This window comes from Trichosurus vulpecula, chromosome 2, assembly GCF_011100635.1.
Source record: "Trichosurus vulpecula isolate mTriVul1 chromosome 2, mTriVul1.pri, whole genome shotgun sequence".
NCBI lineage: Eukaryota > Metazoa > Chordata > Mammalia > Diprotodontia > Phalangeridae > Trichosurus > Trichosurus vulpecula.
This window is the reverse complement of record NC_050574.1, coordinates 53,079,750-53,093,060: the sequence shown is the minus strand read 5'-3', so window position 1 is coordinate 53,093,060 and position 13,311 is coordinate 53,079,750. Positions and strand designations below refer to the sequence as shown.

Genomic DNA, 13,311 nt, shown 5'->3' with positions numbered 1-13,311 from the left:
TGGAAGTGAATAGATTATTTACGTGGTGTGAGATCCATCTTAGTCAGGCTTGAATGTTGGCTTAGAAGCTGGTAGACAAGAGCACGTTAGCACATGAAATCAGGAATTTTCACAATTGGTATGAGTGTAGTGACTTCCCCAGAATTACATGCCTTATATCTCTAACCTGTACAGGAAAGCAAGAAAGAAAGGACCAGGGAAGGACCAGTCAGGCTTCTGCCATAGAAAAATGTCCCTTTATATAATACAGCTCTCCTAAGCTGGGGCCAGGGCCCCCCGTGGGCCATGGAGTATGTTTGCAAGATTTCAGTGACTCGACCCCTGCCTACTATGGGCTCATCTCCAGCACAACCATCTTCAACAGCCCCACAGTGGGCTTTCAGTACTGAGTTCCAGCTCCTCAAGGCTGCTGTATGCAAACTCAATACAGAAATCTGTGGATGCTCACTGGAAAATTTCCACACTAAACTCTTTCCCCCAACATCCTCACAACCTATCCCTTCCATCAAAACAGTAAGCTCTTTTCTCCAGCAAAGTCCCCTGACTTGATCTTTTCCCTGCCCTGCACACACTTTTCAGTTTCAGTAGGAAAGGGGTGAGCAGCACAGGATAAGAAGACCAATTGCAATGGCATTTTCTTTCCCCACCAGCCACACCCCCAACCCATCTCTCTTCCAAACTGGCCTGTTTCCATGGAAGGAAACACAATCCTCCTGGTCTCCCATTATCTCCTTATACCTGAATCATAACTCAATTAAAACTAGTCCCTTTAAAGAGATGTTCTCTTAATTGACAAGTTTGTTGGTCTTTTCACAATCTTATTCTTTCTTCCTTCTATACAGCATCTGACACTGCTGACCACCCTCTCCTCCTGGATATTTACAATCTCCTCTCTGAGGAGATGATGACATTGTTTTCCCTTGGTTATCCTCTTACCTGGCTCACCACTCCTAAGTCTCCTTTGCTGGATCTTTTCCATACTGCTGCCCCTAAATGTAGGTGTTCCCTGGTTCCATCCTGAACCCTCTTCTCTCTGAATACTCTTATTTGGTGACTTTATCAGCTCCCAGGGCTTGAATTCTCTTCTCCATAAAGATAGATAAACACACAAATAGGTGCTCATAGTTCTATATGTATACAGTTCTCACATCTCTCTCCCTCTCTTTCCCTCTCTCTCTCTCTCTCTCTCTCTCTCTCTCTCTCTCTCTCTCTCTCTCTCTCTTTCTCTGTCTCTCTGTCTCTCTCTCTTTCTCTCTCTCTCTGTCTCTCTCTCTCTGTCTCTCTCTCCAAGACTTGCCTCTCTTCTAACTAAGCCATCTCAAACACATTTCCAAAACAAAACTCACAACCTCTACCTTCTGAACTTCTCAATTTCCCCTGACCATGTGATTATCTTTCTAGTCCCCAGGCTCTCATCCCTTGTATTATCTTGGGTTCCTCGCTATCCCTAACCCCACAATACGATGTTACCAAATCATTCTACCTCTATAACACTTTTCTCTGTCTCTCTCCTTCTCTCCATTCTCATAGCCAGCACCCTAATTGAGACCTTCCTCATCTCTGAACAGCATAATTTACAGTAGCCTCCGAATTGGTCATCCTGCCTCATCTCTCCGTGTCTAAGCTGTCCTCCATGAATCCCTAAAGAGATGTTCCTAAAGCACAGGTCTAACCATATTACTTCACTATCCAAAATACTCTACTGACTCCCTATTAACTCAAACATGTAAGATCTTTATCTCATCCTTTTTCTAACCTCTATTTTTTACCTTATCCTTCTGATTCTTTTTCTGTTGCTCTCTCAGCCCCCCACCCAACTATAACCAAAACACCTCATAGAGAGCTCTGTACAGAGTGGGCACTTGGTTGGGGTGCTGAATGAGCTATTGGGTCTTTGTCAAATGTTTACAGAGTAAACTGACAAAGTAGTCTGCCAACTGTTTACAGAGTTGGCAGCAGCCACAGTCCAAACTCTAGGGCAGGATGAATGTCCTGAGTTGGAAGGTGAGTGTGTCCCCCAACCATCCTCATAACACAAAGTCCCTGAATCTAACCCAACTGAGAGTCAGCACTCAGCCTGTCACCTATAATGCCTTCAAAAGAGACTGCCTTCCCCATCTGGGGAATGGCTCCTGGGAGACAGGGAGGAGATCCTTGTGGACTCCCAAAACAGACTTTGGCCCCACCCTTTCTTCCTGCAGCATGGACTCTTGGTGTTGGGTGAGTTTCTGGAAATTCCTCCCCCTTGGGGTGGGGACTCTCAGCCACCTCAGAATCCTCCTGGATCTATATATGGAGCTTCTCTGCCTTGAGGACCAATTAGGCTCAAGAGCCCTGCAGTGGACAGAGTGAACCAAGAAACAGCTGAAGGCATCTGGAGCCCCAAAGACCAGAAGACATTTGTCAGAGTCAGAGTATGTGCCTGTGTTTGTGTGATTCTATATTATTAGGGATGTTTAGAGCATGGAGGGTTCTTGACCTGGTGTCTGTGAATTTGTAGTTTCTAAATATTTTGATGAATATCTTTCAATATGCTTCAATGGCTTCCTTTATACTCCTCCATATTTTATTTTATGACTCTAAAAGCATGATTTTGAGAGTAAGTTCATAGGCTTCACCAGACTGCCAAAGGGGTCCAGGACATAAAAAGGTTAAAAATCCCTTGTTTAGAGGGTCTGAGTACATTTCTCTGTGCCAGTGATATTCTGTATGTATTGATATTTCTTTGTATTTCTGTGGCCCTGAGTAGTGTCATGAGTGTGTGAGCTGAGGTGGTCTGAGTGTTTGTTTCAGTACCTGAATTACAATGTGTGTATGGGTAGAGGATACGAATTGTGCATTTGTATAACCAATGAGGGGAGGGGGTGCAGTGCCTGTGTAATATGTTTCTGTCCCCATAGAAATTTCATACAGGGATTTCTTCATCAGGTAGAGGTTGTAGTAGATGGTTCCTGTGATCACTTCCAATAAGAGTAAGGACCTATTCTCCCCTCCCACACGGCAGGTTGGGGTAGCAGCCCCAAGGGTAAAGCAGGAATGTAGAAACCTCACCTGAGGACATAGACATCAGGTTTATATTTTCTCTTACAGAGACTTCAAAATGAAGACCATCTTTCTGCTAGCTGTACTAATGGCCTCTGGTAAGAAGTGACCCATGACTGACCTCTTCCCAGGAATCAGCACGAGGAAGGACAACTCCTGTAGTACAAAAAGTGCCTCCCTAGCATCTCTTGCACTCCCTAGCTCTCCCCATTACTTGAAGCTTGCAAATCCCAATTAATTCTTCACTATCTCTTATTAGAGGCTGGGAGGAAAATAGAAGATGAGATTCTCTGCTCAGATGAAGAGTGGGGAAGGACGGACTAAAGCAGTAGTGGATAGAAAAGATGGCCACATCTGACTGAGGACCACTGGTCTCTCTTGCAGGCTTATCTGAGGTGAAAGGGAGCTTGCTACAATTCGAAAACATGATTGAGAAGGTTACAGGGAAGAATGCAGTACTTAACTATGGCTTCTATGGCTGTTACTGTGGCTTGGGAGGCAAAGGAACCCCCCTGGATGGTACCGACAGGTAAGTTGCTGTTCCCCAGCCCTGCCAGGGTGACCTCCTTGGGAATCACTACAAGCAGTAATGATGGGAGATACAAATTAATGGACAGAGCACAAGGCAGGGGCACCAAAGAAATGAATTTCTAGGGCAAAGCTATAGAAGAATGTTCTCTAGCACACCATGGCATCTTTCAATAGACACCCTTGCAGTCCTCCAGAATGGGCAATAGGGAAGACTGGAACCAGATTTTCAAAATCAGAGACCCTCCATTAAATAGAGCAAGATTGGAATTGGAAAGGACCTTACAGACATGGAGTCCAATCCCCTCATTTACAGAACAGATGAAAAAACAATGATCCTAATAACTCAGGTGTCACAACTACCATACCAGGGCTCATCCCACCATCGCAGGCCGCCTCCTTGGCTGGCCTCTCTGAGTGTCCTCTTTGCTGACCACCTGTTCTCCAGTAGGAAAGGAGGACAGCACTCAGTAGGGCATCTCTCTTTAGGTGCTGTTTGGCCCATGACTGCTGCTATTCAAAGGTGAAGAATTTAGGCTGCAAACCCAAAACACAGAGCTACAAGTACACCTATCAGGATGGATCCATCATCTGTGGTGAGATAGTGCATTACAGTCAGGCATCACTGAGCACACCAGAAGGGCAGAAATGGTCTCTGGAAGGGCACTGCTCCAAACTCCCTGAAAACAAAGGCTTGAACTCTCCCCTCAGACAAGGGGCTTCCCCTGGGGAAGGGCCTGTGTCTCCATCAAGACAACCAATAAAGGGACTCAGCTTGGTGGGGCAGGGTGAGGGGTGTCAGTAGAAGAGAAAATTACCAACCCTCCTAGCTCATTCATTTCTTTGACCTTACAGGGTCTGGTGACAACTGTCAGAAGCAAATCTGTGCCTGTGATCGAGCAGCTGCCTACTGTATGAAGAGAAACCTGACGACTTACAGTAAGAAGTATCGCAACTACCCCAATTTACTGTGTAAAGGGGATAAACCTAAATGCTGAGAGCTTCTTTTCCCCTTCCTCAGCAAGAGTTGACAAGAAGAAGCCTCAAATCTCCAATTCCCAAGCCATCATCCCTCAATCAATACCTTTTCACATTTCCTTTTCTGAACAGTGTTGCTTTGACATCAGGATTCAGTTAGTCAACAAACCTTTAGTAACTGCTTACTCTGGGCCAAGCATTCTAATGTAATTACCAACCTCAGTTCCAGAGGGCTGATGAGGAAACCCATCTCCCCTCTCTCAAAGAGAGGTGGGAAAGGAGGGATGTGGAAGCCACACATGTAGTCTGATGCTGTTGGGATGTTTGGTTTGGTTTCTTTTATTCTTCCTCTTTGTTATGAGGAGAGTGGTGGTTATTAAGAAGTGACAGTGACATGAAAAAAACTATCAATAAATTGTTGGGTTTGCAGTTTTGTTTTGTTTTGTTTTGTTGTCATCAGTCCCATATTGTCAGCATCAAGGAAATTTGCTCTGTATGGAGTCAAATAGGATGGGGAAGAGAGGGAGGAAAGGAATGCAGGGAAAATAAATATGGTTCTGCCCTCTCCTGCCTGCTGACCCAGCTCCTCCAATTGGTCACTATTCCTCTGAAGGACTCAGAGACACAGAATATTGGAGTTGAAAGTAGGTTCCACTAGAAGCCATCTAGTATAAGCCTGCCTAGAGAAGAAGTTTCCATCTCAGAACTACTTCTGCCTTCCTCATAGTAGGTGTTAAATGAGCTTAACAAATCACTGAATCTAATAACCCAGCTGATGACTGGGGATGGGGGGAAGCAGACCAGAGACCCTTCTTTCACCCCTTCTGCCTGCTTCCACCTGGGCTGACTCACCTTCCCTGTGAGCTGTCTCCAGGATTCCTGCTGTCATGAGTGCCTTGGGCTCCACATGTCTCTAAGCCACCTACTACAAGGGGTAACACCATAGTAGTATCACCTTGAATCACACACATTTTAGAAGGCCAAGCCTTGTCAGTGAAATATTTGTGTAACGCATTGCAAATACAGTGATAGCACTGCTGAGGGAAACTACACCATCAATCCTATCTGGAACTTGGAGTTGGGAGAACTACCAGAGTCTTGGGTGGGTCAAATGAGTAGCAGGTGTCAAAGGCAAGATTTGAATCCAGGCCTTCCTGGACTCCAGCTCCAGGGCTCTATCCACTATGGCAGGATGTTACAGAATCCAACATGAGCAGTTGGGAACTATCCATACCCAAGTCTATTTCACTTCCTTTCCTTTGCATACTTGATTCAGTTCAATAAACATTTATTAAGTGCCTACTCTGTGCCAATCACTCTGATATTCACTATGGACACAAAAGGAAAAAGATTCCTTGCCCTCAAGGAGCTTACGGCCTAATGGTGGAAGACAAGACACAAAGCAGATATTATGCCACCATAAATGTAGAGCTGGAAAAGGCCTCACACATAGCCTATCTAGTCTGATCTCCTAAGGAGTCAGTGCAGGGTGATGCAGTGAAAAGAACCCTGGCTCTGAAGTCTGAGGACCTGGGTTCCAGTCTCATCTGTGATGCTGAACTAACTCTCTTTGTGGGTGAAGATGAATCACTGGTCCTCTCTGGACTTCAGGCTTCTCATCTGTAACATAAGACTCTTGGGCTTGATAACCTGTCAGTTCCCTCCAGCTCTAATTCTGTGATCCTTCATTTTACATTTGAGGAAACTGAGGGCTGAGAAGGGACAATGATGCGACTAAGGTGACACAGCTAACAGCTATGTGGGCAGTGGAGAGAATGCGGGACTTGGAGTCAGGAAGTCTTGGGTTCAAATCTGGCCTCACACACTTACTAGGTGTGTGATCCTAGGCAATTCACTTAATCTCTGTCACCTCAGTTTCCTCATATGAAAAATAGGGATAATAATAATGATAGCATTATCCCTCCCAGAGTTGTTGTAAGGATCAGATGAGTAGGAGGAGGGAGGGGGAGGAGGAGTAGTAGCAGTTGTGGTGGTGGTGGTAGCAGTAGTAATAGTAATAGTGGTAGTGGTGGTAGTAGCAGTAGTAGAAGGAGGAGGAGAAAGAGGAAAAAAGGTAGTGGGTAGTGGTAGTGGTGGTGATGGTGATGGTGGCAGTAATAGTAGTAATAGTATTGGTGGTAGTAGTAATGGCAGTAATAGGAGAAGTGGAGGAGGAAGAGAAGGTAGTAGGTGGCAGTAGTGGTGGTGGTAGTAATAGTCGTAGTAGTAGTAGTAGTAGTAGTAGTAGTGATACTAGTAGTTATAGTAGTAGAAACAGTAGAAGGAGAAAGAAAAGGAGGAGGAAGAGAAGGTAGTGGGTAGTAATAGTTGTGGTGATGATGGTAATAGTAGTACCAGTAGTAGTACTTCATGTAGTAGTAGTAGCAGTAGTATTAGAAGGAGAAGGAGGAGGAGGAAGAGAAAGTAGTGCATGGCAGTAGTGCTAGTGGTGGTAATACCAGTAGTAGTAGTAGTAGCAGTAACACAAGTAGTGGTAGTAGTAGCAATAGGAGAAGGAGGAAGAAGAGGAAGAGGAGGTAGTGATGGTGGTGGTGGTATAATAGTACCAACAGTAAAAGAAAAGTAGCAAGGATGAGATTCAAACTGTTTTTCTGACTCCAAATCCAGTGCTTTTTCCGTAGGCTAGTATTACCCTAATGCCAACATGTTCATACCAAACATGTTTCTATTAATCACCTTTTAAAGCAGCATTTGAGTTCAGTTTCAAGATGGCTTCTCTGCCCATACAAGAGAGGAATTCAACAGGCAAAGAGAATATTCTAGGCATAGAGAATGCCATGAGTAAAGGAGCAGAGATGAGAAAATACAGGGCATTTTTCAGGGGCAAGTGAGTTGTCCAGTTTAGCTGGAGCATAGAAGGGATTCATATGATATAAGACTGGCAAAGTGGGATAATGATGGATTGTGAAGGGTCTTGAATGCCTGGGATAAACATCTGACCTAAGAAAACCGGGACCTTTTTAATAGAAGAAAACATGATCAAAACAAGGGGTGAGGAAAATAACTCTGGCATCAGACAAAGGAGGAATAGAAGGGGAAGGGAAAGTGGTGAGGGGAAAATAGACACCCAGTTCAATGGACCTCTGGTACAAAAGAGATAGAAGCCATGAAATGTAGTGTGTTGCTCTTATATTCCAAAAACCTTGGGTTCAAATACTACCCCTGGCACTAACTAGCTTTGTGACCATGGGCAACTCAGAGAATCTTGCTGAACCTTCCAGCTCCTGCTAGTATGACCAAGTGAGGAAGCTAGGGAGTGACTGACTATTTCTCCTCTCAGAGTTCTAGACGTAACTCTGGGATATTGTGAAACTTGTTTCTATAACGCACATGCCCCTACCAGTGGACTTCCCAAGTATCAGTTAATATGAATTAGCCAGCCAGATTTCATTAGTTTTTAGAAATAGGTATTTACTAAGGTGGTGTATGGGATGTTAAGGGAGGACTAGCACATCTGGTATGGGAGCCACTGAATCTTTTTCAGGTTTGTTCATGTACCTTTGGTCTCCACCTTTCACCCAACTCTCACATGCGGCTCCAAAAAGCTGTAGTGTGTGCAATGGCCACAGCTCAATAAAACTATCCTGGCAGATGAGTTAAACCATGTTGAGGGTAACTGACAGGCTCAAACTCATAGTGGGTTAGGGAGATGTCTACCCCAAGCATGTAAAGACTTCCCCCAGCAAAATGAGTGGATGAAAACAATTTGTTCCAACAGCCATGAAGGAAGCTGAAGCAGATGCTGTGGAATGTTTAAAGCTTGATCAAACATCAAAGACACCAAGGTCATCCACTGCATCTGGAGCCAACATCAGTCATCTTGATTTTGTCCTGTGACTGGACTTGGATCACTCTGGAAGACACAGTTAGGGTGATGACTTTGGTCAGCTCTGTCTCACTTAAATCCAATTCATGCTCAAGTCAACCAAACCAAAGGTCTACAGAGGAATTTTGCTGTCTTCATTGCTGTATACCTGTGAAATTTGGAAAGTCCACCAGCATGATGCCAGAAAATTGAATCACTTCTATGTGAATTTTCTTAGGAAGATTGTAAAGATCTCCTGGTAAGTCCTTAATCGAGCTGAACTGCCAAACATTTGAACACTACCACAGAGAGCACAATTCCAATGGGAGGGCCACCTTTTTTTGAGTGCCAAACACACATTTACCTAAAGGACTATTACACAGAGAACTCACACAAGGCAGCTGCTCATGTAGTGGTCAGAAGAAGTGATTCAAAAACACTCTCTGAAGAACTTTGGTATTGATTATGAAACATGGGAGAGATTGGCACAGGATTGTCCAGCATGGCATGCCCACATGAAAGAAGGCTCTGTACTCTTTGAGCAAAGGAGTGAGATGTCACTGCTTAAAATAAAAGTGAGATGTCAGATTTAGAGACATCTCTCTCCCAAATGTTCATATGGACTATTTGTGATTGACCCGTGATGGAAACCTCCAAGTTCTACTACACACAGCAACATCATGACACCATTATGGTCCTCCTCAAGCACAAAGGACAAGCATCAACAACAAATAGCAATGGAGTTATGAATTCATTCAGCCATTCTGGAAAGGAATTTGGAACTATGTGCAAAATGTCACCAAATTGTGCATATCCATTGTCCCAGCAATGATACTACAATGCATATGTCCCAAAGAGATCAGAGAAGAGGAAAAGGGCCCCTATATACAAAAGTATGTGTAACAGTTCTTTTCATATTAGCAAAAGAAACTGGAAACAGAAGGAGAGCCCACCAGTTGGGAAAAGACTAACCAAGTTATGATATATTAATAGAGTAGAATATTATTATGCCACAAGAAACAGTGAAATGGAAGCAAACATGGAAGACCTAAATGAACTAATACAGAGTGAAGAGAATAGAACCAGGACAATGACAAAATTATTTTAAAAAAACTTTGAAAGACTTTAGAACTCTAATCAATGGAATGACAAACCATGAGTTCAAATTATTGAATCATAATCAACCAAAGATAAGGCTTACTTCACAATCCTGACAGATAGATGACAGACTCAAAATGTAGAATAAGATAGCAACATTTGGACAAAATCCATAAGAGAATTTACTTCAATTGACTAGGTATATTTGTGCTGGGCATGGAGTAAGGAAGACTCATCTCATGAGTTTAAATCCAGCCTCTGACTCTGAGCAACTCATTCAAGCCTATTTGCCTCACTTTCTCCATCTGTAAAGTAAATGGAGAAGGAAATGGCAAACTATTCCAATATCTTTACCAAAAAATCTCCAAATGGGTCACAAAAAGTCAGGCATGACTGAAAATGACAAATCAACAAAATTAATTATGAGGGTTTCCTTTTGTTATTGTTCAATTAAGAAGGGAATGGGAGGGAGAAAATCCTGTCTGACATGGAAACAAAGACTAGGGAAGCCATAGGCATATCTGTCACCATCAGGGAAGGAGCCAATAGATAGGGGAAGATTTCAGATTACACAGAGAGAGAAAATGATCAAGCTATCATAATAAGAAGATAGGAGAGCAGAACATCAAAGATATAACTAGAGGAGATCGCCTTGCTGATGTAATAGGGCTTTGATGCATGCCCAGACCACCTAACATGGAGGCAAGTATGTGGGAGGTGCCATGGACATGCTTCTGGGAAAAGACATTCTGGGTTCCCCTACCATGAGAGCAAGAGCAGTCTTTTCCATAATCATAATAGGGAATGTCTTCAAAACCATCAAACTGGGAAGGTTGTGCTCTTTTTCCAACTTTGCTCAGAGGGCTGAAGGTCCACTTCACCTACAGCTAAGGTGCTTATGAACTGAGCTGGATTAAGGGAAGGATTACATTCCCCCTCTCCCTTTAAGGCCCAAAGAATCATGATTAGGGTTTTGGTCTATTTCTTTTGTCCTTTTCAGTTAGAGGCACTGGCAATTGAGTCCCTGGGCCATGGAACCTGATCCATAACAACCCTGCAGGCAAGATTCCAGACCAGATGCTGCTGAGAAGCAGAGAAGCCCTGACAAGTCAAGGTACTGGGAAATAAGGGCAAAGAGACTTTGCGTTCAGAGCTTGATGTCACTCTGCTATACAGGAATAGACCTAAACTGAGGATCCCTCTTTCTTTCACAGATGTTGAGAAAGCATTAGAGGGGATTATACTTCCCCAGGTGGTGGGGGTAGTGGGGTTAGGGGAATGTCTGTATTTTGCTATTGTTCTACCTTTGAAGTTAATACTCCTTTTTAAAGTTAATCTGGGGGGCAGAGCCAAGATGGCAGAGTGAAAACAGAGACTTACTGGAGCTCTCTTACAAATTCTGTCAGATACCTCTAAAAAAGGGAATCTGAGGAGATCTGAGAGAGGTAGAAGACACTAGGAGACTGAGTGTGGCAGATTTGAAGCCTGGAGAATCCACAGGGTCAACAGGACAGATCTGTGGGCTGGGAGAGTGCTGAGCATGTGGAGCTAAACCATCCTGAAGCAGGAGTGCGAGCAGGCCCAGGGCTGAATTGCCAGGTGGTGACTATCCCCAGGCCTCTCAGCACAGGACAGGGAGTCTGTTGGAGCTAGCTGAGACAGAAGCACAGAACCTGTAGCAGCAGCAGCAGCAGCTACTCCTGGAGCCATCAGGCCAGAGTCTGAAGGTTTGAAACTCACCTTCCTGAACTTCTGGGAGCCATGATGACTGAGTAAAATGGCTCTCATCCCTCCCTTGAATAACCAGGGAATACTACTCAAGGAGAAACCCTAAAAGAGAGGAGCCAGAAGTGGGGTCCATCAGGCTTTTAGCTTGGGAAGTTAAGGAGAACCCCTCTTGTGGTGACAGGAGAACAGTGGAGGAAGAGAGGCATGCTAGAAAGTCCCACCTTAGCAGACTAGCAGGATTTTCTCAGTCCCAGGGAGGGTGGAGCCAGAAGGACCCTCACCAGGACCCCAGGCATGCCTTTGAACAGCCAGAGGAATTAGCACACCCCAGTGCAGGCAACAGCTGAGACCACTCATGCTATATAGCACACCTCTAGGGGAAGAGGAGACTTCCAGTAGCCAGACCACCCCCACCTCCCCCACACTTCATGCTGTGTCCCCGCCAGGGAAACTCAGAAAGACTTCACTGGGCCTCAGTCCTAGGCACACACCAGCCAGCTTCAGCTCACAACAGGTGAGCAGCAGCATTTATATAACCTCTAGCTGACAAAACCAGAAAACACATCGCACAAAGCCAGTAATCAGGTCCCTAGTTCACAGCACAAGAAGCTTAGGAGAGAGTCCCCTATCCCCCAGGAGCAGAGAACCACTTTAAAAGGCAGGAAAAAGGTGACCACCACGAAGAAGCAATTCAGAAAAACAAAGACCATTGATTCTTACTGTGGAGACAGGGAAGACCAAAATACCAATTCAGAAGTGGACAGCAGTGACACTGTACCCACATCTGAAACTTCAAAAGGGAATATGAATTGGTCTCAAGCCCAAAAAGCATTCCTGGAAGAGCTCAAGGAGGATTTTAAAAGACAAATTAGAGAGGTAAAAGAAAAAATGGAAAAAATTTCACTGAGGAGAACAAATCTTTGAAAAGTAAAATTGGCAAAATGGTTAAGGAAGTATAGAACCTATTTGGAGAAAATGAATCCTTGGAAAGTAAAATTGGCCAAATGGAAAAGGAGGTATAGAAGCTAAATGAAGAAAACAATTCATTAAAAATTATAATTGGGAAAGTAGAAGTTAATGACTCTATGAGGTATCAAGAATTAGTCAAACAAAACCTAAAGAATAAAATAGTTAGAAAATGTAAAATGTCTCTCTGGAAAAACAACTGCCCTGGAAAATAGATCACAGAGAGATAATCTAAGAGTTATTGCTCTACTGGAAAGCCATGATGAAAAAAGAGCCTGGACAGTATCTTCCAAGAAATCGTCAAGAAAAACTGCTCTGAGGTCCTAGAACTAGAGGGCAAAATAAGCATTGAAAGAATCCACCAATCACCCCCTGAAAGAGATCCCAAATTGAAAACTCCAAGGAATATTACAGCCAAATTACAGAATCATCAGGTCAAGGAGAAAATGCTGCAAGCAGCCAGAAAGAAACAATTCAAATATCATGGAATTACAGGCAGGATCACACAGGACCTTGAAGCTTCTACATTCAAATACAGGAGGAACTGGAATATGATAGTCCAAAGGGCAAAGAGCTTGGACTATAACCAAAGATCAACTACATAGCAAAATTAAGCATACTTTTTCAGGCAAGGAGATGGACAATTAATGAAATAAGGGAATTCTAGACTTTCCTGATGAAAAGGCCAGAACTCAATGGAAAATTTGATCTACAAATATAAAACTCAAGAGACACATAAAAAGGTAAACAGGGAGGAAAAATACTTGTTATTCAATGAAGGGAAATTGTTTACATACTTATATAGGATTATATTGTTCTATATGTGTTGTTATATATATACATATATATGTATATGTTAATCTTGAGAATGGTATAGTAATTATGACAATTAAAATAGATATTCATAGTCAGAGGGTGTGAGTATAAATTAACTGATGTGGTAAAAAAAATTATTAAGGGGTGCAAATTGATTGTTCTGGGAGAAGAGGTAAGGAGGAGATAGAAAAGAGTAAATTATATCACATGAAGAGGCACAGAAACATATTATAGTAAAGGAAAAGAAGGGAAGGATTAGAGCAGTGTTTGAGCTTTACTTTCATCAGATTTGGTTCAAGAAGGGAATAAAATACTCTGATAAGTATAGA

General features: G+C 43.3%; 1 protein-coding gene across 1 annotated transcript; it reads left to right on the top strand.

Moving 5' to 3' along the window:
• The first annotated feature begins 3,100 nt into the window (after window positions 1-3,100).
• Window positions 3,101-4,568, top strand: LOC118839500 (basic phospholipase A2-like). Its single transcript, XM_036746969.1, has 4 exons — window positions 3,101-3,140; window positions 3,427-3,571; window positions 4,060-4,166; window positions 4,426-4,568. The coding sequence occupies exons 1-4, from the start codon at window positions 3,101-3,103 to the stop codon at window positions 4,566-4,568; spliced, it is 435 nt and encodes a 144-aa protein (XP_036602864.1).
• Window positions 4,569-13,311: the final 8,743 nt, after the last annotated feature.

Excerpts from the sequence above, each read along its gene's own strand:
- LOC118839500 (XM_036746969.1), top strand. The coding sequence starts at position 3,101 with ATGAAGACCATCTTTCTGCTAGCTGTACTAATGGCCTCTG. Across the intron at positions 3,572-4,059 it reads CCCCTGGATGGTACCGACAG|GTGCTGTTTGGCCCATGACT; the intron begins GTAAGTTGCTGT and ends ATCTCTCTTTAG. Across the intron at positions 4,167-4,425 it reads GGATGGATCCATCATCTGTG|GGTCTGGTGACAACTGTCAG; the intron begins GTGAGATAGTGC and ends TTGACCTTACAG.